Source organism: Zingiber officinale, chromosome 8B (assembly GCF_018446385.1).
Source record: "Zingiber officinale cultivar Zhangliang chromosome 8B, Zo_v1.1, whole genome shotgun sequence".
Taxonomy (NCBI): Eukaryota; Viridiplantae; Streptophyta; class Magnoliopsida; order Zingiberales; family Zingiberaceae; genus Zingiber; species Zingiber officinale.
In genome coordinates, this window is record NC_056001.1 from 20,576,583 (window position 1) to 20,604,403 (window position 27,821).

At 34.7% G+C, this 27,821-nt stretch overlaps 1 protein-coding gene across 2 annotated transcripts in view; it reads right to left on the reverse strand.

The window, feature by feature from the left end:
- LOC122014734 (tripeptidyl-peptidase 2-like) overlaps nucleotides 1–27,433 on the reverse strand; it is a 76,430-nt gene extending 48,997 nt beyond the window's left edge. For both annotated transcript variants that reach the window (XM_042571125.1, XM_042571124.1), the window contains exons 1-15: nucleotides 27,079–27,433; nucleotides 24,100–24,178; nucleotides 23,921–23,994; nucleotides 21,991–22,100; nucleotides 21,826–21,906; nucleotides 20,951–21,037; nucleotides 20,725–20,867; nucleotides 19,935–20,085; nucleotides 19,729–19,851; nucleotides 5,179–5,262; nucleotides 4,898–5,085; nucleotides 4,651–4,825; nucleotides 4,431–4,552; nucleotides 4,231–4,310; nucleotides 3,760–3,818 (exon numbers count right to left, since the gene is read on the reverse strand). In XM_042571125.1, coding sequence (XP_042427059.1) covers nucleotides 3,760–3,818; nucleotides 4,231–4,310; nucleotides 4,431–4,552; nucleotides 4,651–4,825; nucleotides 4,898–5,085; nucleotides 5,179–5,262; nucleotides 19,729–19,851; nucleotides 19,935–20,085; nucleotides 20,725–20,867; nucleotides 20,951–21,037; nucleotides 21,826–21,906; nucleotides 21,991–22,100; nucleotides 23,921–23,994; nucleotides 24,100–24,178; nucleotides 27,079–27,418 — 1,896 coding nt within the window. In that variant the 5' untranslated portion in view covers nucleotides 27,419–27,433. The remainder of the gene's footprint in view (nucleotides 1–3,759; nucleotides 3,819–4,230; nucleotides 4,311–4,430; nucleotides 4,553–4,650; nucleotides 4,826–4,897; nucleotides 5,086–5,178; nucleotides 5,263–19,728; nucleotides 19,852–19,934; nucleotides 20,086–20,724; nucleotides 20,868–20,950; nucleotides 21,038–21,825; nucleotides 21,907–21,990; nucleotides 22,101–23,920; nucleotides 23,995–24,099; nucleotides 24,179–27,078) is intronic.
- Nucleotides 27,434–27,821: the final 388 nt, after the last annotated feature.

Sequence of the window (27,821 nt, forward strand, 5' to 3'; positions counted from 1 at the left end):
TAGGTTGTTCTCCGGAAGGAACGCGTTGCAGGGTCCGATTGTAATGTCTTGGCAAGGACCGCTACATCTCCAGAACTCAGGTATAGTGCTAAATATGCAAGAGTTCACGTTACAGGGTCCGACTGTAACGTCTCAGCAAGGACCGCTACATCTCCATGAGAACTTGGTGTAGTGTTAAATAGGCAAGAGTTCTCACACCAAATGTTGGATAAGAACAAATATGATAGGAAAACTAATAATCTAAGATTTGGAACATGAAACATAGGAACTCTCACTGGTAAATCAATGGAGATAGTAGATATAATAATTAGGAGAAAAATTAGTATTTTATGTGTACAAGAAACAAAATGGACAGGCGAGAAGGCAAAGATGATAGAGAACTCGGTTTTAAGTTATGGTACACTGGAAAGAGTAAAGCGAGAAATGGAGTGAGTATTATTATCGATAGTTTGTTAAAGGATGAAGTTATAGGAGTAGTTAGAAAAGGGGATAGAATTATAACCCTTAAGATAATAGTGGCGAAAGAAACTATGAAAATAATTAGCGTATATGCACCACAAGTAGGATTAGATGAAGCTACTAAATCAAGGTTTTGGGAGGACTTAGATGGAATATTACAAAATATTCCACCAAATGAAATGATTTTAATAGGAGGTGATCTAAATGGGCATGTCACTCTAGGAATATGAGAGAGTACATGGGAGTTATGGGTTTGGAACGAGGAATGAGGAAGGGAAAGCTATATTAGATTTTGCGATAGTATATGACATTATATTAGCTAATACGTTTTTTAAGAAAAGAGAAGAACACTTAGTCACATTCAAAAGTGAGAATAATAAATCGCAAATTGACCTTCTTATGGTTAGGAAGAAGGATAGAAAGATTTGTAAAGATTGCAAAGTCATCCCTGGAGAAAGCTTAACTACCCAACATAAAGTAATAGTGTTGGATATACACCTCAAACATAGTATCAATAGAAAGAAAATATATACAATTCCTAGAATTAAGTGGTAGAAGTTAAAAGATGGGAAACAAAATATATTTAAGGAGAAGGTAGAAGTACAAGCATTAGGTGAAATATGCGATGACTCTAATACAACATGGGATAAGATGGTATCAAAGTTGAAAATAGTAGCTAAGAGTGTACTCGGTGAGTCAAAGGGATATGCACCACTAAGTAAAGAATCTTGGTGGTGTAATGAGAAGGTACAAGAAAAAATAAAGGAAAAACGAATAGCTTATAAGGAATTATATATTTGTAAGAACGAGAAAAACTTAAAAAAATATACAATAGCCAAGAAAAGAACTAAGAAAGTAGTGAGTGAAGCAAAAAATGAAACTTTTGAATGGTTATATCAAAAATTGGATACAAAAGAAGGGGAAAGAGACATTTATAGAATAGCTAAAGTGAGAGAAAGGAAAACAAAAGATCTTAACCAAATAAAATGTATTAAAGATAAATGTAATAGGTTATTAGTAAACGATGAAGAAATAAAAGAGAGGTGGAAGAGGTATTTTCATCAATTTTTTAATGAAAGTTTAGGTGACCAACTTAACTTAGGTAATTTAAGTAGGTCAAATGAGCATAGAAATTTTAATTTTTATCGTAGAATTCAAACTTCAGAAGTAAAACAAACTTTAAATGAGATGCACAATGAAAAAGCCGTTGGATGAGATGATATTCCGATAGAGGTATGGAAGTGCCTAAGGGAAACAAAGTATTGAATGACTTACAAAATTATTTAACATGATATTGAAAACGAAAAAAATGTCTGATCAATGGAAGATAAATACTCTAGTTCCCTTATATAAGAACAAGGGAGACGTACAAAATTGTGCAAACTATAGGGGTATTAAACTAATGAGTCGTACTATGAAACTTTGGAAAAAGTAATAGAAAAAAGATTAAGGAAGGAGACCACAGTGACAGAAAATCAATTTGGGTTCATGCCTGGAAGGTCGACAATAGAAGCTATACATATTCTTAGACAATTAATTGAAAAATATCAGGAGCAAAAATGCCCGGAACCGAGAGATTTAAATATTTAGGATCATTTTTGCAAAATGATGGAGGGATTGAGAGAGATGTCTTACATAGAATACAAGCAGGATGGGTGCAATGGAGGGGAGCATCGAGTATTTTATGTGACCGTAAAGTACCTCTTAAACTTAAAAGTAAATTCTATAAAACCGTAGTTAGACCTACTATGTTATACGGAGCTGAATGTTGGGCTATGACTCGAGCACATGAGCAGAAGATGAGAGTTGCAGAGATAAGGATGTTAAGGTGGATGTGTGGACATACGAAGATGGACAAAATAAGAAATGAGAGCATTAGAGAGAAAGTCGGAGTTGCATCTATTGAGGAAAAACTCCGAGAGACACGTTTAAGATGGTACGGACATGTACTTAGACAACCAATAAATGCTTCAGTTAGGCGATGTGAAACTATAATAAACATACATATCAAACGAGGAAGAGAAAGACCAAAAAAAGACTTGGTTAGCAACAATAAAACAAGATAAAATTTATTTAAATATAGATGATGATATAATAGGAGATAGAGCTCAATGGCGTAAAAGGATTCATACAGCCGACCCCACCTAGTGGGAAAAGGCTTGGTTGTTGTTGTTGTGTATGTTTTTCAATGAGGTCTCAAATAATTAGCTCAACTATAATTTATGTCATGACAAGTTAAATTACAAAAACATCCTAAAGTGATTTCCTCTTTGTCAACCAACAATATATGTCAACATTAGTATCAGACAGTGTATATTTGTCACATATGGAAAACATCATCATTTTCACATTTATCAGAGACAAACTTAATTCTTTATCTAAGCCCATTTACATTTTCTTCTTGTCATGTTCCATGAAGATTCATTTAATATGAAATTCATGTCCCTACTTATAGGTATGATGACTGTATTCGAACATGCCTGAGCCATCTGTTTATTAACTGCTAAAGGCCAAGCCTACCACGTAGCCAACAGTGAGAAACTACAAAGTAGCCCACAATCCAGTTTTTTCATAGCATTTAGTCACACGTTATTGTGCCACCACAGTGATCAAACAAGAACTAGCATATTTGTCTATTTTGGCTTTTAAATCATGTGCTATGCCTATTGAACCGTAACATCATTTCGCCCACAAACCGACACTTGAAACTCCTTCAAGACTCAAGATAAAGCAAGGGCGAGATTTCCGGCCTTCCACAAGTTGTGACACAATGGGAGGGGCACTTCCAGCCTTCCACAAGGGCAACTAGAAGTGAAAACTAGAGTTTTGCAATAAGGCTTCCACGAAGAGCTTCTATGATGAGATGACTTGCCGAGTATAGAGCTTCCAGCCTCATCGATGACCAGACACTTCTACTTGCCTAATGCAAGTCACAGTGGGATGCGTGGGTTAAGTTTCTGCAATAGGATGACTCATGAAGCAAACATGAGGATTGTTTCCATTTTGGTGTGTTTTTCAAGGTAAACCAACCCCACCTCCTCCTATGCATTTCTTCATCTTAGTGTTCATCTACTGGATCCAATCTTGAATTAGTATCGCAGCTCCTTCCTTTTCCTTCATGGTTCCCTATCAACACAGCTAGCATGGCATTGGCACTGTATCATTCTGGCCGAGGATCGATCCATTATAGTGATAAATCAACAAATGTTCATGAGCATGGTACCATCATTGACCAAATGTTAAATATTAGATATATGACATAAAAAGTGAGTTATTCTTTGAGATAATATAACAGCTTACCTCACTAGCTTGGTCACAAGCATTAGCTCCTCTCAAATAGATTCCTCGAAAAGTTGGAGCTGCCATCCATAAATTTTAGAATAATTAAAACCAGTTTTTCTTCAATATTTCATTGTCGAGTAAATATTGAAGTTGGAAAGTTCAGTAGCAATATTTTTCCATCTTCCATTGATTACTTTGAACAGAACAAAAATAACCACCAGCAGTTAAAAGGAAAACAAATGGAGTAATTTATAACAACCTACATTGAGTTATGCATGTTCTATTTGGTCCTCAAAAGCAACATTCACAAAATCAATATATTTAGGTCAGCATTCACAATCCTCAAAAACAAATATGTATTGCCTTCTGGCATTGACTCAAAATAGCCTAGAACATTTTAAAATCTAAAAAAATAATAATACCTTTGCATATGTACATCAAGTCATCAATTTAGAAGGATTGCAATCTAAAAAAAAAGGAATAACTCACTTGATTTTCCAGCTTCATTGACTGTAATATGATAGGAAATAGATGGAAGATCCTTAGACTGCTGGACATATTCATAAGCTCTGACATGTGAAACAAAAAAACCATAAGATTCAAAGGTATTACAAATTAAAACTACCAATTTGAAATATCAATGGTAGGCTCATCATAAAGAATCAAAAGAAAGAAAAAACTGAAGCAACCTGTCAATTTGCAAAAGCCCCTGGCCGGTCGTTAGCTTCTCTTCAGCCCCATCACCTATAGAAATAGTAGTGTTCTCCAGTGCTCTCCGTACATTGTATGGACTGACTATGATTCCTTCAGCCTAACATTCATAAAGGAAAAGCTAATATTTTTTTCTTCACGAGAAACTTAATTTGCAAAAGAGAGACAAACAACAAACAAATTGAGAAAATTACAAACCTTCATTGCACTAATAAGAAGTGCAACACCTCCACATGCAGATGGTGATGCCATTGAAGTTCCATTCATAAGCATACGCCTCTGCAGAGTCCACGTGGGCACTGGTGCCACAGCTGCCCCCGGAGCACTTATGCACACACCCAGATCTCCATCAGCTGTTGGGCCTCTACTAGACCTGTCAGATATCAAGCAAACTCCCAAGTGAGTTAATAAGGTTGCATTTCTTAGAGCCAACTGCAGCTATTACCATGTATATTCCAAACCCTCAGCTGGAGGGTCAACAACGCAATGAGCTCCAGCCGCCATTGCAGGAGAAACGTATGCACCAACACCAATTATGCTTGTTGTGGTGCCACCTGGTGCACCAACTGTTGTTAATGCAGGCCCACTGTTCCCGGCACTGCTAATAAATATCAGATGATGCTTGTCTACAGCCTAAAGATACAATTTAGAATTTAATTAGTGTAGTTTAGAAAACATTAAATGGATTAAAAGGTGCAGGGCATATTAAGATACAAAACATACTACCTCTTTAACAAGATCAACAAATCTCCCATAATCAGGGAGCAAAGTGGGCTCTCCATAACTCATATTAATGAGATCACACTTATGCTGAAAAGAATTATATTAGATGTCCATCAAATTAGAAGAAATGCAAGTGTCAAGACTTATTTTACCACTAGACCCTCTTTCAAAGGGTAAAGGTAATAACAATAACTCAGATAAATAACAAGTACTAACAATGAGATTTACAAGATAACTATTACTGATTGTTGTTTCCCTTAGATGAAGTGTCTCTAAAAGGCACGCTTGCAATTTTACTGACTAATGAAATCATGCAGTCTATAATTTACGTCACTATCTGTGATGCATGAAACATTGTCAATGGGAATTAGGCTAGCATGTAGCCTTTCAAAGAAATTTATTCCAATGGGCAACTCTGAAATCATCAATTAACACCACTTGAAACTTGTTTTTTTAATCTCAATCTCTAGCTTAAGGGAACTCACCTCAAACTGCCAACATTTCCAAATTGAACAGAGTTGATGACCTTCATCCAGTTTCAAACTCTTCATATGTACTAAGCCAAGGTGTTTTGCCTCTACCGTAGCAAAGGAAGTTATTAGTTTCTCAAGAGTCAACATGTGCAAATCTTCTTTACATTGAGCTTGATATCCATGAAGATTAGCTTGGGAAGTGAATTTTCATGTCTATGTTTCAACTCTGACTTTTTATATGTGAGCTTAAACAGCATCAAAAAATATCAAGAAGCTCCAACTTCTGTACTCATTTGCAAGGACCCTCCACTGCTTTCAGGGAGATCACTGCATTCTGGATTACTTCAAATATGATGCTTCTTCCTTCTTGCCCTTGGAATCATCACATGAATTTAGTAGGCCAAATACAAAGGCATTGAGGACACACATACAGAAGAAGACTTGTGACAATACATAGACTTCTGTGTAACAACTCTAGGGAAGAGTCTGAGCATTTTGAAGAATTCCTCAAGTTCCCTTCCTTTGTCCCTGTCCACCTTCGTGAGTGCCGCACACACAAAGTTTTATAGTGATAGTGAGTAGGGTTGAAATATTTTTCCGTTATAGCTCTTGTGAATAAGTATATAGATTCTTTGCCACAATCTTTGTTTTACTCATTGATTAAATATTGTAATGCAACTTCTATTCAATCGACTAGGGGTGTCAATACAGCATGTCTGGTCTACATTTAATTGGTTAGAGCAGAACCTAGCATAGGCAAAACAAGTGGCCTCATGTTTTTTCTAATATATATATATATATATATATAAAGTAAATATATACGTATTTCAGACTACTAGTAACCTACCTATGTATCTTCTATATCTCGTACTAAAAGGGATCAAGGTCCACATATTCCAGGTCATGAATAGTTTAGATCAATTAGCATTTCTAAAGTCCACCTCATAACTGTTCTGCAAGAAAAAGTGCTTCTAGAATTTTTTACAATAATAAATTGTGCTGCCCTAATAAAGTCAACTTTCCTCGAGGGATAAAATTCATTCATGAGAAAGATTTGTCTGCATCTTCAGCTTTAGATCATCCTAATATTCATAAACATCCCTCTTAAATCTCATGAAAGTATGTGGTCAAAAAAAATTATGTCAGTGATAGGGAGGGGAAGAGAATGGAGATACTATAAAAGAGTAGTAGAATTGAAGGACATTGATGGAGTGAGATAAGGATGCCGAAGGGATAATTTCTCCAAATCATGGACCTTGTTGGAGTTGTGATTTATCAATAGCAAGAAGCAAACAAGTGTGAGGTTAGGGCTTAGAGGGAAGTTACGTTCTTTTTCCCATATAAGATAGTCTTTTATTAGACAGCTAATTAATAGATATAATATATTAATTAATTTCTATTATTTATAATTTATTATAAATTATATTATAATTAATTATTTACTTATAATTAATCATAATTACAAGTAAATAGTTATTAATAAATAATTCATCATAATTATAAGTAGATAGATGTCAAAAAATAATTATAAGTATATAATTAATCATAAGTAATAACTTATAAAAGTTATACTAAGTTTAATAAGATTAATATAAATATTTAACATATCAATTTTCATACAAGATGCTTTTAACAATTTGAAATTTATTGCTCTTAAATATTAATATAAATGTATAGATTTATATTTCAAAGTAAATAAGTCACAAAACCATATTACTACAGGACAATATGGCATGGCATGATACCGAAATTGTATCATTCCAACTAAAGACCAAAATTTTGACACAACTCAAGATTTGGAACCTTGATTAGCAATGGTGCTAGGCAAAATTATAAGCATGATCTTTGTCTTTTTCTTACAAGAAGCACCAAAGCAATGTTAATCTAGCCTTAATCAGTAATATCTTCCAACAAGCATTAAAGAGATTCTTGATGTCTTCACTAGGTTGCTTGTATCAAGGCTCAGCACATCCCATGCATCCAAATCTTCATGACAGATAAACATCCAAGATGAGACCCAATCCACACTCAACCAGCAAGTCCATCCTACTTTCCAAGAGGAAGAAACATGCTCATATTGTTTCTAATGTTGAATCTTGTTGTATTGTTGTTGCTTCCAATGTGCAAATTTCATCAGTAGATGATGTTGGTCAAAAACCCTTCCCTGATTTCCTTTTCAAACAAGCAATCACCACTACTCACCAATGTTGTGTTGGAAAGAGATCATGGAAAATAAGGAATAAAAATAATATCGGAAAGAGATGATAAGGATTACATAAAATAAGGAATAAAAATAATATCGGAAAGAGATGATAAGGATTACATAAAATAAGGAATAAAAATCATAATCTTTCAAATTAGGTATGATGTAATTATTTAGGTTAATTATCGGAATTTTTTCCTAAGGTAGAGATCATAGAGTTGTGTATATATTTGTATCATCTTCAATGAGATATACACAGATTTCTTCATAATTCTTTTCTACTTCTATTGATTTCATGGTATCAAAGCAAGATCCCGATCACACCAAAAGTTCGACCATGGATTAGTCAAATTCTCTTGGAACCATTGTCGCAGCTTCGAGTATGAATCATTTTCTGCAAATTACCCAACAGAAATTGAATGGGTCAAATTTCATAGAATGGGTTCAATCCGTGCTTTTGATGATTCGAGGAAAAGGAAAAATGGGTTATCTAACTGGTGAAACACCAATACCAACAACAATGCAACGTACAACACATGGGAAGCTGAAAATTCCATTGTTATGGCTTGGTTGATTAATTCAATGGAGCCTCAAATTAGAAGGACTTACCTATTCTACAAGAATGCTCAAAGTTTTGAAATCTGATCAAATCGACGGAACATGAAGCAAGGATCAATGTAGTGACTGAGTATTACAACCAGCTGATTGATCTATGGCAAGAAATGGATCTTTTTTATACAATCCCATGGAAGTGTGCTGAAGATGGAATGTTGTATAAGTATAACAAGGCCCTTGAAAAAGATCGGATATTCAACTTTCTTTAAGGCCTCAACAAAGACTTGGATGATGTGCAAGATTGCATTCTGGGAGTCAAACCTCTTCCTTCCACTCTTAACGTCGCAGAGAGAAACTGCAAGGATCTGCCTTGGCAGCCACTCGACCACAATTTCATAAACGGAGAGAAAATAAACTACAGTGTGAGCATTATGGGAAGCCAAATCACACCAACGAAACTTGTTAGGACATTCATGGAAAACCACCAGATTGGAAGCCGCAGAATCAAAGGATAGGAAAACCATCAACTCACATAGTTGAATCCATTAAGCCAAAGAAGAATCCTCCCGCAACTTTTACTCATGAACAAATGGAGATTTTGAAGTCCATATTCCACAAAAATCAAAATCCTAAAATTTTGGACTCCACGCCTAAGGCTGCAATTACCCGACGAGGTAATATCTCATCAACCTTATTATCACAAAGGAATGATAAAGATAAATGGATTGTTGAAACCGGTGCATCTGATCACATGACGGGAAATGCATAGTTTTTTCAAATTACAAAATACGCACCGATGAAGTGAAAGTTTCAGTGGCAAATGGAAATACAATTAGGGTGGCAGGGATTGGAGATGTTTTTGTTCAAGGATTTCAATTGAAATCTATCTTGCATGTTCCAACTTTAAAATACAGTCTCTTATCTGTTAGCAAAATAACTAAGGATCAAGCCTATAAAGTAACATTTCTTTATGATCATTGTGTATTTCATGATTCGTCTTCGAGGAAGATGATTGGCAATACTGAAGAACGAGGAGGTCTCTACTATCTCACTAGTTCTTCCCTACAACTGAAGCCAACAATTACTCTCTCTGTGTTTAGTTCAATAAATTTGGAGGTACTCGCATAGACGTTTAGGACATTCAAGTTTTCAATAATTGAAGCACTTGTATCCAAAATTATTCCTTAATAATGATCCATCTTTTTTTCACTATGAGTCATGCGTCCTTGCTAAGCAAACTAGAAAAAATTATCCAATGCACAATTATCAATCTTATAAACCATTTCACCTAATTCACAGTGATATTTGGGGGGCAGCTAGGGTGGGGAATTTAACAGGCAAGAGATGGTTCATCACATTCATAGATGACCATACTCGTACCTGTTTGCTCTATAACATAAATTTGATGTCGAATATGTGTTTCCAGAATTTCATAAAATGATGAGGAATTTATTCCAATGTAACATCCACATAGTCCGCACATATAATGGGGGAGAATGCTTTGCTTACAAGCTTAGGGATTATCTTCTTCAAAAGGGCAATTTTCATCAAAGCTCATGTCTATCTACACCTCAACAGAATGGGATTGTATAACAAAAAAATCGTCATCCATTAGAAGTGGCAAGATCTCTCATGCTCACCAATTCTGTCTCTCATCACTTTTGGGATGATTCAATCTCATCAATAGGCTTCCAAAAAAGTCCTTAAATTTAGAACACCAATCAATTGTCTCAAAAAAAGAATTCCCTTCTATGTTGCACGGACACTGCAGATTTTTTTTTTTTCAAGTATCGGACACGACACGGATACGGACACGACACGCAAATACGCGTGTCGGATACGGCAAAATCCGTGTCATTGACTTTTTTAGAGTTTGACCAGCCGGATACGGTTAGGATACGGCTAGGACACGGATGGGACACGTTTTCGGATATATTTGGGCTCAAATGTAAAAAACCTAAAAATTATAAGGCTCAAATTGAAAAATAATAAATTTCTAAGGATTGATTAATAAATAAATTAAAATGAATTTGACATAACAAAACCCTAAATTCCTTTGGTTTTGTATTGCTCCCGATTATTTCCTCCCGACTCTCGCCGCTGCAAACCTTCGCCCGTTCGCCGCCGCAAACCTTCGCCCGTTCGCCGCCTTGCTGCAAACCTTCGCCAGTTCGCCGCCTCGCTGCAAAGTGCAAGCCTTCGCCGGTGCTCGCTGCAAACCTTCCCCGCTGCTCGTGCAAACCTTCGCCGCTGCTCTGCTCTCGCCGCTTCTCTTCTCGCCTCGCTTCGCCTGCTCTGCTCGCCTCGCCAGAGTCGCCATTATTCTGCTCACCTCGCCACTGATCTGCTCGCCGTGCTCGCCGTACTCGCTGCCGCCCTCTATTTTCTGGCAAGTTTCCCTTTCTATTTTTTCTTCTGAAATCACGGTTCTGAAGTTGTTTTTTTGTTTTTTCGCTTTTCTTTCATCTGAAAGAAAGGAACTGCCGAACTGCACATCCATGAGACCTTTCTCATAGCAGTTTTAACACTGCACATTTCAGTTGCACTGCACATTTTGGTTAGGGCTTCCTGTACAGTGTGCAAATAGTGCAATGGTCCAGTCCATAGAACAACACTTTTTTAATTTGTTGGAAACTGGAAAGTCTATTGATCAATATGTTTATGTTATTTCTCCAGCCTATTTGCTATGGAAAGTTTTCAAAATGAGAGTGGACAGGAGGATATTGATGATTATTCTCCTCTGTGGAAATTTGTAACCAAGGTGGAAAAGGGAGTTGGAGGAGGAAATGTCACTTGGTCATGTAATATATGTACTAAAGTGTGCAAAGGATCATATTCGAGGGTGAAAGCACATCTGTTAAAACAAAAAGGGGCTGGAATTGCTGGTTGTACAGCTGTTACAATGGATCAAATGAAGCGCATGCAACAACTTGTGGATGATGCAGAATTGAGAAAGAAGAATTCTAAACCAAAAGAAGTTTCGTTGCCTTCGTCATCTGTATCATCAAACATGGCTTCAAAATCATCATTTAGTGGTCCTGGTCCTTTGCAAAATGATGATCCAACTCTAACAAAGAAGAGGAAAGGACAACTTGGCCCTCTTGAAAAAGCTTTTAACTTGAATGCTAGAGATGAGCTCCACTCTGAAATTGCAAGGCTCTTTTACACTGGGGGATTATCTTTCAATATTGCTAGGAATCCTCATTATGTTCGTGCTTTCAGTTTGGCTACTCAACGAACGATTCCGGGTTATCTTCCACCTGGATACAATTTATTGAGAACTTCACTTCTACAAAAAGAAAAAGCTCATATTGAAAAGTTGTTGGAGCCAACAAAAACTGCTTGGAAACAAAAGGGGGTTAGTATTTGTAGTGATGGGTGGTCGGATGTGCAAAGAAGACCGCTAATTAATATCATAGCCGTATGTGAAAGTGGTCCTATGTTTTTGAAGGCTATAAATTGTGAAGGCCAGTACAAGGATAAAATTTTCATCTCTAAGTTGCTCATTAATGTTATAAATGAAGTGGGACATCAGAATGTTGTCCAAGTAGTCACCGATAATGCTCCTGTTTGCAAAGCTGCTGGGTTACTCGTTGAGGCAAAGTATCCACACATATTTTGGACTCCTTGTGTTGTGCACACATTGAATCTTGCTTTGAAGAATATTTGTGCACCAACTGACTCTCTACAAAACAAAGAAGCCTTTGATGAGTGCAAGTGGATAGCAGAAGTAGCAAATGATGCTTCATTGATCAAGAATTTTATCCTGAATCACAATATGAGACTATCGATGTTCAACGATAACTCAAACTTGAAGATGCTATCACTTGCAGATATTCGATTTGCTTCCACGATCATTATGCTTAAAAGGTTCAGACAAATCAAGAAATGTCTTGAAAACATGGTGATTAGTGAAAGATGGGATGTGTACAAGGAGGATGATGTAGTGAAGGCTAGAGTAGTGAAATACAAGATATTGGATGATCAATTTTGGGAAAAGATTGATTATATACTTGCTTTCACAAGTCCGATTTATGAGATGCTAAGGAAAGTAGACACTGATCAACCTTGTCTTCATTTAGTCTATGAGTGGTGGAATGAAATGATAGAGAAAATGAGAGTTGCTATCTCAAAGGGGGCTCATAGTGAAGATTCAAAGTTTTATGAGGTTGTTCATAATATTCTGGTGGAGCGATGGAATAAAAGCAATACACCTCTACATTGTTTGGCGCATTATTTGAATCCAAGGTAAAACTCTAAAAAATTTTAACTTTCTAAGTTTTAGCAAATTAGAAATATTAGTTTGTGAATGATGTTAAACTATCAATCTTTTTATATAGGTATTATAGCCATGAGTGGCTCCAAGAATCTCCCAATCGTCTTCCTCCTCATAGGGACATCGAAGTTTCAAGGGAAAGGAAAAAGTGCATTGAAAGATATTACTCCAATTCATCCGAACGAAGAAGTGTCAATGAGGAGTTTGCCTCTTTTTCAGCTGCCATTGATGATTTTTCTGATAATGATGCAATGCGTGATCGAGGTTTAATGTCTCCAACTAAGTGGTGGGTTATCCATGGTGCTTCTGCACCAACTCTTCAAAGTTTAGCTTTAAAGCTACTTGGACAACCATCTTCTTCTTCTTGTTGTGAGAGAAATTGGAGCACCTACAGTTTCATATACTCATTGAAGAGGAACAAGATAACACCACAAAGAGCGGAAGATTTGGTGTATGTTCACTATAATCTTCGTCTTTTATCTAGGAGGAGTCCACATTATAGTGAAGGAGAAAGTAAGATGTGGGATGTTAGAGCAGATGGATTTGATTCTATGGACATGGAGGGTGCTTCTATCCTTGAAATTGCCAATTTGTCTCTTGATGAACCTGAGTTGGAGTCGGTCTTGTTTACTGACGAAGGTGGTGTTGATGATGATACAAATATGGATGTTTGATTTTGTTACTTGTTTAAGATGGATTTGGTGTTTTGTATTTTGTTATGTTTACTTTTTGTTTGTAATGGATATTATGATTGATGTAATGTGGTTTCTATTGTAGGATTTTTAATTTTTTATATTATATATATATATATATATAATATTTATATATTTTAATAATCGCCGTATCGTGTCTTATATTTTCAAAAAATTTCGTATCGCCGTATCCGTGTCGTGTCCGATACGATACCCGTACCCGTATCCATGCTACACAGATTCCCTTATATCCCTCATTTTAACTCTCTCCCACTAAAAGTATTTGGGTGTCTAGTGTTTGTACATGACAACAGTCCTGCATGTGGGAATCTTGACCCAAAAGCCATCAAATGCATATTCATTGGCTACTCACCCACTCAAAAAGGATACAAGTGCTACAATCCTATCACAAGAAAATTATGTGTCCTATTATGTTACATTCTTAGAGGATGAGTCCTATTCCAATGCTTATCTTCGAGAGGAGAATTCAAGGGAAGCTAATCATTAGGATCCTTCAATTTCTTTACCTGTGTCATCCTTACTCATTGGGACTCTCCCACCAACATCATCACATGAGGTAATCACATAAATTAGTCAAGAACCTTTGTCATCATTACAACAACAAAATGAACCAATTATTTATTCAAGGAGGCCTCAAATTACTTAGCAGGTACAATCATCAGAAATGATAGTGGATCCACAACAAGATTCACAAGGAAATGTTCCTATAGATGATCTAGACATTCCCATTGCTCTAAGGAATGGGACACGGGTATGTACTCATCATCCAATTGAGAGGCACGTATCTTATGATCGGTTGTGTAACAATCGCAAGGCATTAATCACTCAACTTGATCACGTGGAGATTCCTGCAAATATATACGATGCCTTAAAAAATTCAAAGTGGAGGGATGCTATTTTTAAAGAAATGAAAGCACTGAATGATAATGACACTTGGGAAATAGTAAATCTGAACAAAGGAAAGAAGATAGTAGGTTGTAAATGGATTTTTTTCTATCAAAATGAAGCTGGAAGGCAAGATAGACAGATACAAAGCACGTTTGGTGGCTCAGGGATACACACAAACATATAAGCTACGAGGAAACATTTGCACCCGTTGCAAAGTTAAATTTTATAAGGGTGCTTCCATCCATTGCAGCAAACTTAGATTGGGAATTGCATCAATTAGATGTTTAAAATGCATTTCTAAATGGGACTCTTAATGATGAAGACCAAGGAAACATCAAGAGTTTGCAAGTTGAAAAAGTCCCTATACAGATTAAAACAATCTCCTAGGGTGTGGTTCACTCGATTCAGCACTATCATGAAAAGCTTTGGGTATACACAAAGTCAAGCGGATCATTCTCTCTTCGTCAAACAGTCAATGAATGGAAAGAAATTTATTTTGATTATGTATGTTGATAATATGGTGATCGCAAGGGATGACAATGATGAGATTGCAAACCTCAAAAGGCTGCTACAATCTGAATTCAAGGTAAAAGACCTTGGAAGGCTTCAATATTTCCTTGGAATGGAAATAGCTATAAACAAAACTGGGATTTTCATTTCACAAAGGAAATATACAATCGATCTATTAAAGGAAATAGGAAAACTTGGTTCTCATCCAGCAAGTGCTCGAATGGAAAAAAAAAAAAAAATTGAGGCAACAAAATAAAAAAGATGATGCTGGGTATCAAGGTCTTGTTGGAAAACTAATCCATCTATCACTTACTAGGCCTAATATTGCCTATAGTGCTATCATAGTTAGTCAATTTATCCACGCCCCCACTCTAAGACATCAAATTGCAATCGACCAGATTCTTCAATATTTGAAGAGACTCCAGGAAAAGGTATACTTCTCAAGAAAAGTGATAATATTGTCAGATCTACATGTTCAATTTGAAGACAATGAAATTGTATAGTGATAGTAAATCAACTATAGCAGTGGTTCACAATCCTATTCAACATGATCAGATAAAGCATGTTTGTATCGACAGAAACTTTATAAAATCTGAGACTGAACATGGGTGTGCCTTCAAAATCACAAGATGTTGACCTTCTTACTAAACCGTTGCTGAAGAAAATGTATCCAAGTTAGGAATGATTGATATCCATTCACCAACTTGAGGGGGAGTGTTGGAAAGTTATCATGGAAAATAAGGAATAAAGATAATATCAGAAAGAGATGATAAGGATTACGTAAAATAAGGAATAAAAATCATAATCTTTCAAATAAGGTATGATGTAATTATTTGGCTTAATTATAGGAATTTTTTCCTAAGGTAGATTATACATTATAGAGTTGTGTATATATTTGTATCATCTTTCAATGAGATATACACAAATTTCTTCACATTTCTTTTCTGCTTCCATTGATTTCATGTTGTCCCGTTAGTGGTACTACCACTTGCCGGGTCATTATTGTTTCAAATAGCCCATGACTAATTGTGTAGGTTCATTCAGCAAAAACAATCAATTTTTCACTGTCTCACAAGTCTTAGATAGAGAATCTATTGGATAAATAATCAAAAATGTCTACAATAACATTGCAAAAGAACAAGTAACAGATAGGGAATGGAAATGAAGAGTGATTTCCTCATACTAGTCCTATAAATCATATCCCCATGCATGGTGATGGGTTAGGTTCACACAGAAAGAGCAACCATTTCCTTGATGTAAGAGAATTTGTTGACTAAATAATCAAATGTCTACAGAAACATTGCAAAAGAACAAATAAAAGATAAGAATGAAAATGAAGAGTGATTTCCTTATACTATTCCCAAGTGGTGGATGGAGCAGTGTGATTTACCGTATGCGTCACTAGCAAAAACTAACCCAAATAGGAAATTTGTCATAACATGGTGAGCCAAACAACAAAGTGAAGTGATAAAATGCAAAGTCCTTCTCACGCACATTATGCAAGTGCAAAGCTAATCATTGCTTTTGGTGAGCATAAGGGGATGACATGCAAATATCCATAAACAAAGGAAATTTTATTAAAATATAACTTAATGGGATCTTCATGGATTAAGCATAATCTAACCCAATGTTGAGGATCTTGTACAATGGTAGTCATGTACTCACACAGGAAAATTATCAAAATTTGGTATGATCAGGTCAAGTAATATCTCTCGTGTCATCCATGTTAATCATGGAAATGCTTATCGTATCTTCCCAACACTTGGCATGTTTCAAGTTTCAACACACATCAAGATAAATAAATTCAAGTAATTGAAGTCATAGTTATAGTTTTGTTTTTACAAATGGGCAAGCTAAGTTAAAGGGTATTAAAAGAGTAAAAGTAAAACAACATTTTTCATCTCAATATTGAAGAGTATCAACTGTCAACAAAACATGATGTTAGGACCATGGTTGAAAATTTCGTTCCGTGCCGAGCATAACGATATCGCAACGAAACCGGCACTAATCTAGTGACAATTTCGTCATCGCGTACACGCGACAAAGGAATCGCGCGCACAACAATCGCGCGTGCTCGTTGTTGCTCGACAATCGCACACGCTCTTCGTCACGTGACAGAAGGTGTATCGCGATTCCATCGCAACCAGCGCCGCTAGAGGAGTTGCGGGAGGCCTCTGGCGGCACCGAAGGAGTCGCGGGAGGCCTCTGGCGGCACTGGAGGAGTCGCAGGACGCCTCCTCCAGCGGCACCGGAGGAGTCCTATGACTCCTCCGGTGGGCCCAGAGGCATCCCCGCGGATCTCCGACGTCGCCGGAGGAGCATCTTCGCGAATTTCGCTAATTTAGGGGCGTTCAAGTTAAAAATTAAATATTTTGATTTAATTTATTCAAACATTTCCTAAGTGTGATATTTCAAAGGGACTTTTATAAAGCCTAATTAAATTATCTCAATAAAATATAAATATATTTAAAATTTAAAAAAAATAATAATAAATTTTATTAATTAATATTCTGAAAATTAATTTTACTAATTTAAATTTTATTTTAAAAATCTTTAAAAAAAATAAAAATTCTAATAAATCAGATAAATATTCTGATATTTTTTAATTATTTTACGTTTTCCCATTTTACTATTTAATTAATATTCTATTGTTTTATCATTTTAAATATATATTATTTAAAATAATAATTAATCTAAATTAAAAAATAGTTAATTTATATAATTATTATACATAACGTAGCATTTTTTAATGTTTATATAACTATTATAGAAAAAAATATAGAATCAATTTAAAATTTAGATCCATGAATATTAAGATATTTAGTTTTTTTACTTTTAGAATTATTATTTCCTTAATATATGAAACATATATTTTTATCTTAGAATGTCTTTATTAATTTGCTTAGGAAATATTATATGTCATTTATTTTAAGAAATTTTGATAAAGGTTTGTCAAGTTTTTTATTCCTAATAAAACACTTAATCTTGTGCACCTCTGATCATTCTAAATTGAGATAGTTGAATTATTATTATTAGAAGATTATTTCAAGTTTAAATAAAACATATCAAAAACGTATCGGCACGGCACGATACGATACCAAAACTGTATCGTTCCGGTGTAGGACCAAAATCGCAGTACGGGTCGAGATTTTAAACCTTGGTTAGGACCATATTCTGCGATTGTTGGGATTAAAACTCTAGAAAGGAGCTATACTTTAAATTTTACTAATGTTCTATGCGTGAAAGCAATTTAATATTAGCAAAGTACAATCAATAGTACAATAGTGCAAACACTAGTAATATTTTGTCTTATTGCTATGATATGTTAATCAAATAGCCTCTTGCAATGCAAGGTAAGGCTACGTACAATAGACCCAATGTGGTCTAACTCTTCCACGAGACCCAAAATTGGCAAAAGCTACTTCGTGCATCGGACTGCCCTTTTTATTACTATGATAGTTTAATTCAAATACTTTCTAATTGCTACAAATTTATGCTTAAAAGTAAATACGATAAGTGAATGAGGATTCTAAGATTAACGCTACTTTGAATTCATCTTCACGAATAGGCATGTATCTTTGCGTGCCAAGTATCAACACCACACTATGCCAAAATCATATTGCTCGGTTTGAGATCAAAACTCTAGCATCACATGAGATTTCAAGCCGGGAGTTGACCGTGCTAATAGTGTCAATTGACAAACAAAAAATGGTAAACCAAGCCACCTTGGTTGACTAAAAAAATCAAATGGTCAAGATCAATCCGATCAAAGAAGTTAAGAAAAATTGATGTTATTAGAATGATAATTATTGATATGCTAAATCTTGCACATCCATGTTGATATAAAGCATTCCTTAATAATTCTTTCTCTTCAACGGGATTCCATTATAGACAATAAGCCTTAATCGTATTTTTCATTATTGAATTTGATCTTAGAGCATAATGACATAATTTTGGTACCATGTCATGTTTACTCTCAACACACTTCAGGGTGATTTAATGCATATTTAGAAATTTGTTTGAATGAAAAAATAAAATAATCTATAATCCTCTTCCATATAGCTTGTTTACCTCCAAATATACGCCAATAACTATTGCAAAACTAATTGATGTGGGCAACAAGCATAAACGCAATGAGCACCCAATGTGTATGTTTTCCTAATACCAAAATGAAAATTGTGCATTGGATAGTAGCATTGGTTCTTGCAATATCATATTTTGATAGATTTCATAATTTTCCTAAATCCATATATGTATTAAGAACATCTATGTATTCACATTCACAGATATCTTAACTAACCACTAAGAAGTCAACTTAAGATAGCACAATTAAAACTGAGAGTGTCACTCCTCTTTGCTATTGTTGGTTTCTAATATCATTTCTCTTTGCTATTCTAGATCTCTAGGTTGGTACATCTTGTCTTCTCCTCCCCTCTCTCTTTAACTTTCGTCTACTCCTTATGATCAGCAGATGGAATCAAAGAGTGAATCATGGAAGAGAATCCTGTTGTCCCAATTCATACCATCTATTGGTGTTTCTCGTCTTCCCTTTCCACTTGTTTTAATGTAAGTATCGATATCAATAGGCAAATGATAATACATATAAACCATGCTGATGATATCAACTGCACTTGGAACAGTACTGTCATTGCAATAAGAATGAGAGTGCTTCACTCATGTTAAACGCCACTTTGATTCAATAAGAATGGTACGACTACAAAAAAATATCAACCAAAATTTCTTACTAAATCTAAAATCACAGTAAATCAAAGGGGGGAAATCTCAAGTAATCACAGCTATCAAAACTTGACTTAATTTTAATTTAAGTGGGTTAGAAAGACCTTAGTTCAAAGATTCTACTTGGATCGGATAACTTGTAACTTCAGGGGTGATCACCAGAATAAATTTGACTACATGTCTAAAAATTAAGCCAACCTCAACTGCAGCTATTAATGCTCGAGTAAGACCAGTTCCTGTTTCCATGGAGCCTAGGCGTGTATCTCCAATCTTGCATGATATCAATTGGGCTCCAGGAGCAACTCCATTCAGCAATGGTTCCTAGATGACAAATGCATGATGAAAACAAAAACTAATTGAAGAAAATAACCACAGTATTATATTTATTTAAAAATGTATGACACCTCAGGATGGTAGGCTGTTGCAATGCCAGCAACATGTGTACCATGGGGCGAGCAATCTGTTACTATACTTATGAGATTACCATCATCATAAACATTTGTGACAAAGGAACAAGCGTCCAGCTTACTGAAGATACCAAATTTCCGTTCGGTCCTGCACATTTAGTTCCCAATTGGATAACCATCGAGCATGTCAAAAAACAATAACACTCCCAAAAGAAGAAAGAACAATGAATAGATATCATCAGGCAAAGCTAGAAGAAAAAGGAATTGTTTGCTAAATGGGAATGAAAATGGAATAGATGGGCCTTAGGCTCAAGTGAACCTAATCTGAAAAAGTTCATAGTATGGATGGATTTGTAAAAATATAGCTATTCTTAAAATAATAATAATAGTATGATAAATATGAAGTAAAATATATAATTACAATTAGAAAACCAAATCATGTTTTGTGGCAAACTTGGTAGGAAGGCTTTCAGTAGCTGAGAATCCAGATAATCCTGAAGCTCAAGCAAAAAAAAATGACAGTAAAGTTCATCTTAGATACTATCATGACCATCTATTCATCTTAGATACTATCATCTCCAATCTTAGATACTATCATCTTAGATATTATCAATGAAAATGCAACAAAAAATGTGTCAGTTGACTCTCATACAAGCAAAAAACTAGTATTTCTTGCTCTTGATTTAGCAAAACATTCATACTCTAAAGTAAAACAAAAGGCCATACAGTATCATAAGTAGAAACATTAGCAACTGAAAACAAGTCAGCACTGACAAATTGAACAAACCTATAATTTGTCAAAGGAATAAAATCAGCAAGTTTCCCTTTATCAGGAGTATCCTCTAGGCTCTGTGTGTCCACAGCCACCCTCCAAAAATCACCATCATTCCAGGCAACAACATCGATAATTGGCCCTTTGTCATCATAGCTCTAACATTGAAACACGAGAAAGTACCTTAAATCACTATGGAGAATAAGAAAGTTAATTATAATAACAAAGTAAGCTTTCCTACTTCAGCTTGCTTCCTCAGAAAATCAAGTCTATTCTGAAGATCCTCATGAGCCTTCTTTAACGTCAAATCTTCTAATTTTACATGCTTCTGCACAAATGCATAAAAATATGATTTTTATATCCACTCATGGACCATTACACAATTAAAAAAAAATCTAGAGCAAATAGAGAAACAATTTTTAAAAAAAAATGTACAATCAGTACTTCAACGAACTTCACTTTGCCCACTCCATAAATTGAACAAAAACAGATCAAAAGATGAAAAACAAATTAAAATTACAATACAGAGTGACCCTTCGAAGGGTTATGAATGACCTCACATCTTGAAAATTATAAATATTAGCTTAACTGTTTAAGAGATTCCAAATTTGGTAATTTAACTATTTGACTAAATACAGAATATGAACCAGTGAACTACAACTCCACATGATTTTTTCTGTCATTTATCTTTTAACTTGTGGATTGGTCAACTCTAGGAAAATAAATGTTGGAATGTTATCTGCCATCGAACCAAATGGAGGAATGGGATGGATGAATGTCTTGGAAAGTGAGTGTGCTTAAGATCTATTATTACTGCAATAAATGATGTCATGTTTCAAAAGATACTCAACACAAAAGTAATGTTTCATGAAGCACATTCAACAAAAAATGGAAAGTGAGAAAATGGCTAACAATGAATAGAAGACATTGTGTCAGAGTACCATGTAAAATAACACAAACCTTAAGGAATCTTACTGAACACCAAAAAGTAGATGACAAACTGAATGAAACAGTTAATGCAGACAGTGGAGAAAATTTACCATTTAACTTAAGATAGATAGATAGGAAATAGCAGATAGAGATAATTGAGCATTTGCTAACTATTGTTATTAAGACCTTCTCAAACTCATTCAGCTGCCTTAAAGCCTCTGAAATTGCTTCCTGATTCTTTTCGTCCCATTTCTTCTTTCTTTCTTTCTGTGTTATATGTGGAAGGCCAACAAGTAAACAAAAATATACAAGTATAATATGAAAAATGTAGACACAAGTAGGAAGATACACCTTTAACCGTGAACAAAGTGTGCTGGTGAACAACTCGTAAATTAATCTGGCTCCAACATGCCATTCCTGAGATGGATTCTTCCAAGAAGGATTCACAACCAAACGTCTTCCTAGATGTTAATAGATGAATAAATAAGACAAAAGATAATAAAAGAAAAGAAATCTAAAGCACAATATGAAGACCATAAAAATTATTAGTGATTTAGCATGTAGCAACTTGCTTGAAAATATAGAGAAGCAGCCAAGAAGACACAAAAAAGTAAAATTAAAGAGTTCTATTATTTAAGATTGAGTGCACGAGTCAAGAGACCTCACTGCGAAGATATGATGCTAAATGAAGTTAAATTTAACCAACTAATCTGTCGCATAAGTAGTATCATTTAATCACTGTACTATACTTACACTTAATATGCTTCATCATGTACTGAAGTATGCTGAAATAAATTTAAATACACTCCTTCAATTCCCTTCCACTTTAAAATTTTATAGTTACATATTGATCCAGTACTCAATATGATTCAATATGTGAAAAAAGATTGTTGAGATGAGTCCAAATGGGTTTATTCACTTAATTCTATTCCATATATAGAGTGTTGGTAATTTAAAAAATGGTCTCTCTCAATTGCGCCACATGGCACGGCATGAGATTTCAAATTGTGACTATTACAACACTCCTCTTAGTACATAAGTTAGAAATATGCATCAAACTAATTGATTTGGCAAAAATAATTGCAAGTTCAGCTTTTGAGTTGAAAGTAGCAGGGATTTTTCTTGCGCATCTATGCATCTCATATAAAATTGCAATTGACCTCAAAATGCTTGGTAAGCTCATAAATAATAATAACTAGCAACATAGATACATGCCTGTTTGTCACAATTCGTAATTGGCTAAAAGTAAGTGACCATTAGCCCAAAGTAGGCGACTCAAAACTCCTCTACAAGAGTTTAACCCACATTATCCCAGAGGAAGCATGAGCCATAACTGCATTCAGCTTTAGAGCTTCATGAGGCCTACATGTTATTTTTAGCTCTTCCATGTTACTATATTTCACAGACACAAGAACAATAACTGAAAGTAGATCTCCTATGACTATCATTACATGCTCACATTGGACCAAGCCACTAAATTTAATTACCTACTCTTCACTCTTCTATGTTACTATATTTCCAAAAATAAGTACAATAATAGGAAGCAGATCTCCTATCATTACATGCTCCTACATAGTGCTAAAGAAGGATTCACTCTTAAGATAACCATTTCTTTTCTGAAGTACATGAGATCCTTTTAGATAATGCAGGATTCTTAAAACTACTAATTATTGAAAAAGCCACTATTAAACTTTTGAATAAATTGTCTTAGATATAACTAATAAAACAGAAATCTGGTTTAGTCATAGAACTACCATAAGCTACTGGCCTTTATGTTTCAATATAATTGCATTATTTTGGAGGTGCAGCTAAATTTTAGAATTTTAGCTTCTTTGCAGCTACTTAGTTTTTCTTCAATTTTTACAATTCTGCCAATCTATAGCAACTGTTTTTTATTTTAATAAATAAATATACATGCAAAACTATATATAATTTGGATATGCATCATCGCCTCTCTAATGATATTACAACACAAATGGTACCTACAAAAATAACCATCTAGTATACACATAAGTAGAAGTATGAAAATAGAGACAAGACTCGTTGCCACTCTATAATCCTGGTACTAGATGGACCATTTGTTGCAAACTTTTATAGTTTGTGGGACTAACAAGTGCCTAACACACCAAGTTCTATCTGAAGTCAAAAAAGAAGGATACGAATAGGAAAAGACAAATATGTAAAAATAGAATAACTTTCTTCACTTAAATTGCTTTTTAATTTCCTAAATTGTATCAAATAGAAAAATGGTTAAAGAACCAACTGGCTAATGCAAACTAACCAGATGCCCCAACAAATGAACCATCGACATCAGCTTTCACCACATTGGAGGTGTCGACATCACCACTTCCAGTGCTGAAATACAATAAATAAATGATAGAAAATGAACTAAGAATTTGTAGACAAATTTCCAGTCAATGCTAGCAACACATATCAAGCACTTCCAAATGTTGAAATTACCAGTCAAGTATGTCAATGATCTTTGGTTTTCCATCTGATGTCACCTGCAAACCAGCAGCTGCTGGGTCTACACCAGAATCTGTCAAAATATTACAGGTTGGTAAGTAACCATTACTCATAATCAGTAAAGCAAACCACCATTTCATAGAAAAAAAATCATTCTAAAAATAAGTTAGAAAAACAACAATGTATTTGGTACTGGAAAAAATATAGTTCCCTCCCCATCTGTAATACTAACACATCATAATTCCTCAATATCCAAATGAAGAAACCTAGATAAATAATAATGAAACGTGCAATTAAAGTGTCATCATAATCTAAAACATTTTGCCTATGCTATAGAAATTATACAGTGAATGATACTGATTATCACATAACTGATTCACTTTGCCCTACTAAAGAAACCAAGTCAATTTTGTTAATTCATGTAAATAAAAAAAACAGGTTTGACTTTTCAATAGTGGAAATTTCTCTAGCATTTAATTACTCGTATGAAACATTTGTGCACATGCAATGCAACAGTTTGTCCCTATATTCACTCAGAAAGAAAGAAAAACGACCAACAACATTCATTTTAAGGGCAAATTTTGACAATACGGATAATAATTACACTTAATGAAAAGATAAAACTGCACAACCATCATCACATAAAATTTAGAAACTACTTGTCAATACTACAAGAAAACAAGTGTGTCAATAAAACAAGAAAACAAGTGTCAGTAATACAAGAAAACAAGTGTGTCAACACTAATAACAAAAATAGAGCAACAATCATTTCAGATCCCAAATATTGAACTATAAAAGTATATATCGACAAACACTAGAAGTAAATGTTCAACCAAAATCAAACTTGGAGGATCTAACACAACAACCAGAAACCAGAACAATGTGTAATGATGGTTACTGTATTATTATAAACAAATTAAAACATCAAACTTCATTGAGGTGACTGAAACATATGGCCACTGAGTATCAATAGAGTTGGAATGACACCAAAAAATTATCCAATTTAATTTTTCCGTGTCATAAATTGTTATAAAACTTTTATACAACCAAGTTAGATTTAACTGATAAATTGTATTTTTGGCATCGAGTTGAAGTCAAATTGTGTCTGGATGGAATCCTTTGAATAAGCATAAAGATTAGAGTCACAAGGGTTCAAACCGGGATCAGCTTAGATTTATTTTGGGAGACTTGCGGTCAAACCAAATTTCTATATGGAGATAGTCCAATTTAGTCAAGAAGGGACGAATGACGAGAAATTTTTAGGAATTGGGGGTTACATATATTTCTCGCCCTCTTTATTCTCTCCCACATGTCCTCACCCAACACTAGTGCACCACCTCCCAACCTGATCTCTACTCTCTCATGCTTTTCTCCGACACCACCAAACATCTCTAGTGCCACACATGTGTTGCTAACATCCGTCGATCTCCCTAACTTCCCCCTCCCTCTTAGTCTCCTCATCTTTCTTGTTTCCTTTTCCCTCTTTCTTCAGGATGTAAAGCTTAAAGTGAAATAATAAAGATTATAAATAATAAAAAAAATACTAAAACGTAAAACTTTGAGACAACCCTTATACTACAGTACCTAACCACACCCATGATTGTGGTAGTGAATGGTCACCCTTAGTCAATAATTATTTGTGTGAGAGCCATATGTCATTCTATATCCCCAGAGAGAGCTTTAACCCAGATGTCTAATGATATTATTACGCTTTGAGGACCTAACACCACCCACTAGAAATTCACTTCTTAGTGGATTATTGGTGATAGTTTTATTGATAGTTGATTTATTAATATTGACAAGAAGATGATAATTAAAAGTATATTAACTTGTGATAAAAGATAGTGATAAATAAGAGGAACAGTTGGTTACTTTAATTGATGATAAATAACTGAAATGAAAATAAGAGTTGAAAATATATATATATATATATATATATATATATATATATATACTTGAAGATGTAATATAAAAGGTGAGTTATCTAATGTACAAGATCAAGTATATCTTTCATGTTTACCCATTTGTGCTCACTTTTTTCTTTATCTTGGCCCAATTTTGCAAGCAAAGGTAGTTTTATAGTTGCTCTCAACCATTATATAAAGTTGCACAGAGATCCTTAATATGTTGATTTAGGATTTAGGTTTTAATTGATACCTTATATATTTTTTGGTATTGTATGGTTTTTCTGTATCTTCTACGGAAAAAAATGAATATATATTGTTTGATAAAAATTTCATATTTAATGATTGTTGGCATGGCTCTTGATTTTCTATTATGACACTGTCTCCAAGAGGGTGTCATGGGATAAGTAACAAAGGAAGCACATCTAGATTGAGAGATGGACTAATCTTTAACTATATTAGCAAAATGAGTAAATAATATTAAGGTCATAATACTCAAAATCCACCATTCCTAATGTAGATTAACTTGGATTATCAATTTATTCTAAGAAATATGATGTTAGAGGAAATTAATAGGGATCAGCATGAAATTGATTGAAATTTGAGAACTTAAGTCAGAAATGAAAATCAACATTTCTGTGCAATCAACATCAATTTTTGAGGAAAGACAAATTTGGAAAAAAAAAAAAAAAAAAAGGAAAATTAAATATTTATGAAAATTAATAGTATATAGGTATTTAATACTTCACTACTAGCATTAAAAAACATATCTTAGGATATTACCATTACCAAGTAATAACTACTAGTATGAGTTATTAGAGAAATTAACTAGTATATCAATATATATTAAAATGCTGCTTACATAGAAACTCATATTTACAGAGCACACGGCACACCGACCAACTTGCAAAAAATGAAGCGAGAGAACCAACTCCATGATGTTCTTCGGTGTCAAGGGGTCCAACAGATAATCACTTTATAACCATCCGACAGAAAAAGTAACTTCTATAACTTAGTTTCAGCATCTAATTCGCTCAGGTTGCTCGAAAAGAAACAAAAGAAAACCCACCAAAAATGGCGACGAGGACGCCCCTCCCATCGTACGTAGGGTGGGCTTCAAGAAACCGATCGGCTCCGATCTCTTTCTTGGGCATGAGTGAGGCCAAGAAGGTGGATTCGGTGAGCTTGAACGGGGATCTGCTGTTCTCGGACTTCACTTCGCGGGGCGGAGGGAGGAGGGGCGAAGATGCGGGAGAAGAGGAGGAGGGAGGAGGCATCGCCCTTTTGGTGTCCCCGTTAAGCCTCACCTTTGGCCGGGAGCGGAGAAGAACGGAGGGTGATGGCGGAATAAAATACGAGAAAGACCTAATGTCGGCTTTATATTGACTGTGAGTTGCTGCCGACCGCATCTTTCTGATTCGTTTAGGGAGTTAGGGCGGATCCTCGTATGCAGACTTTGTGCGAGGTTAGAGTCAATTGTTATTCAATGTTTTTTAATGCACAATATTCTTATTGGGCGTAATCAAATTTAAATAATAATAACAATTCAAAGCCCTATTTGATTTTTAATTTCTTTTTAGTTTATAGTTTTAAAAAATAACATAAAAATATTAAAGATAAATATTAATTTCACCTTTAATAACTTTTCAATATATTTTTAAAATAATTTTAAATATTTATCTATCCTTTTAACTTTGATAATTTTTCAAATCGTGCAATTGAGGTTTGAGATGATCCAAGATGCAATTTTTTTTTTTACCCATCTGGTAAAATTTACTTTTTCCTATATCTTTTATTTTACTCTCTCTTCTA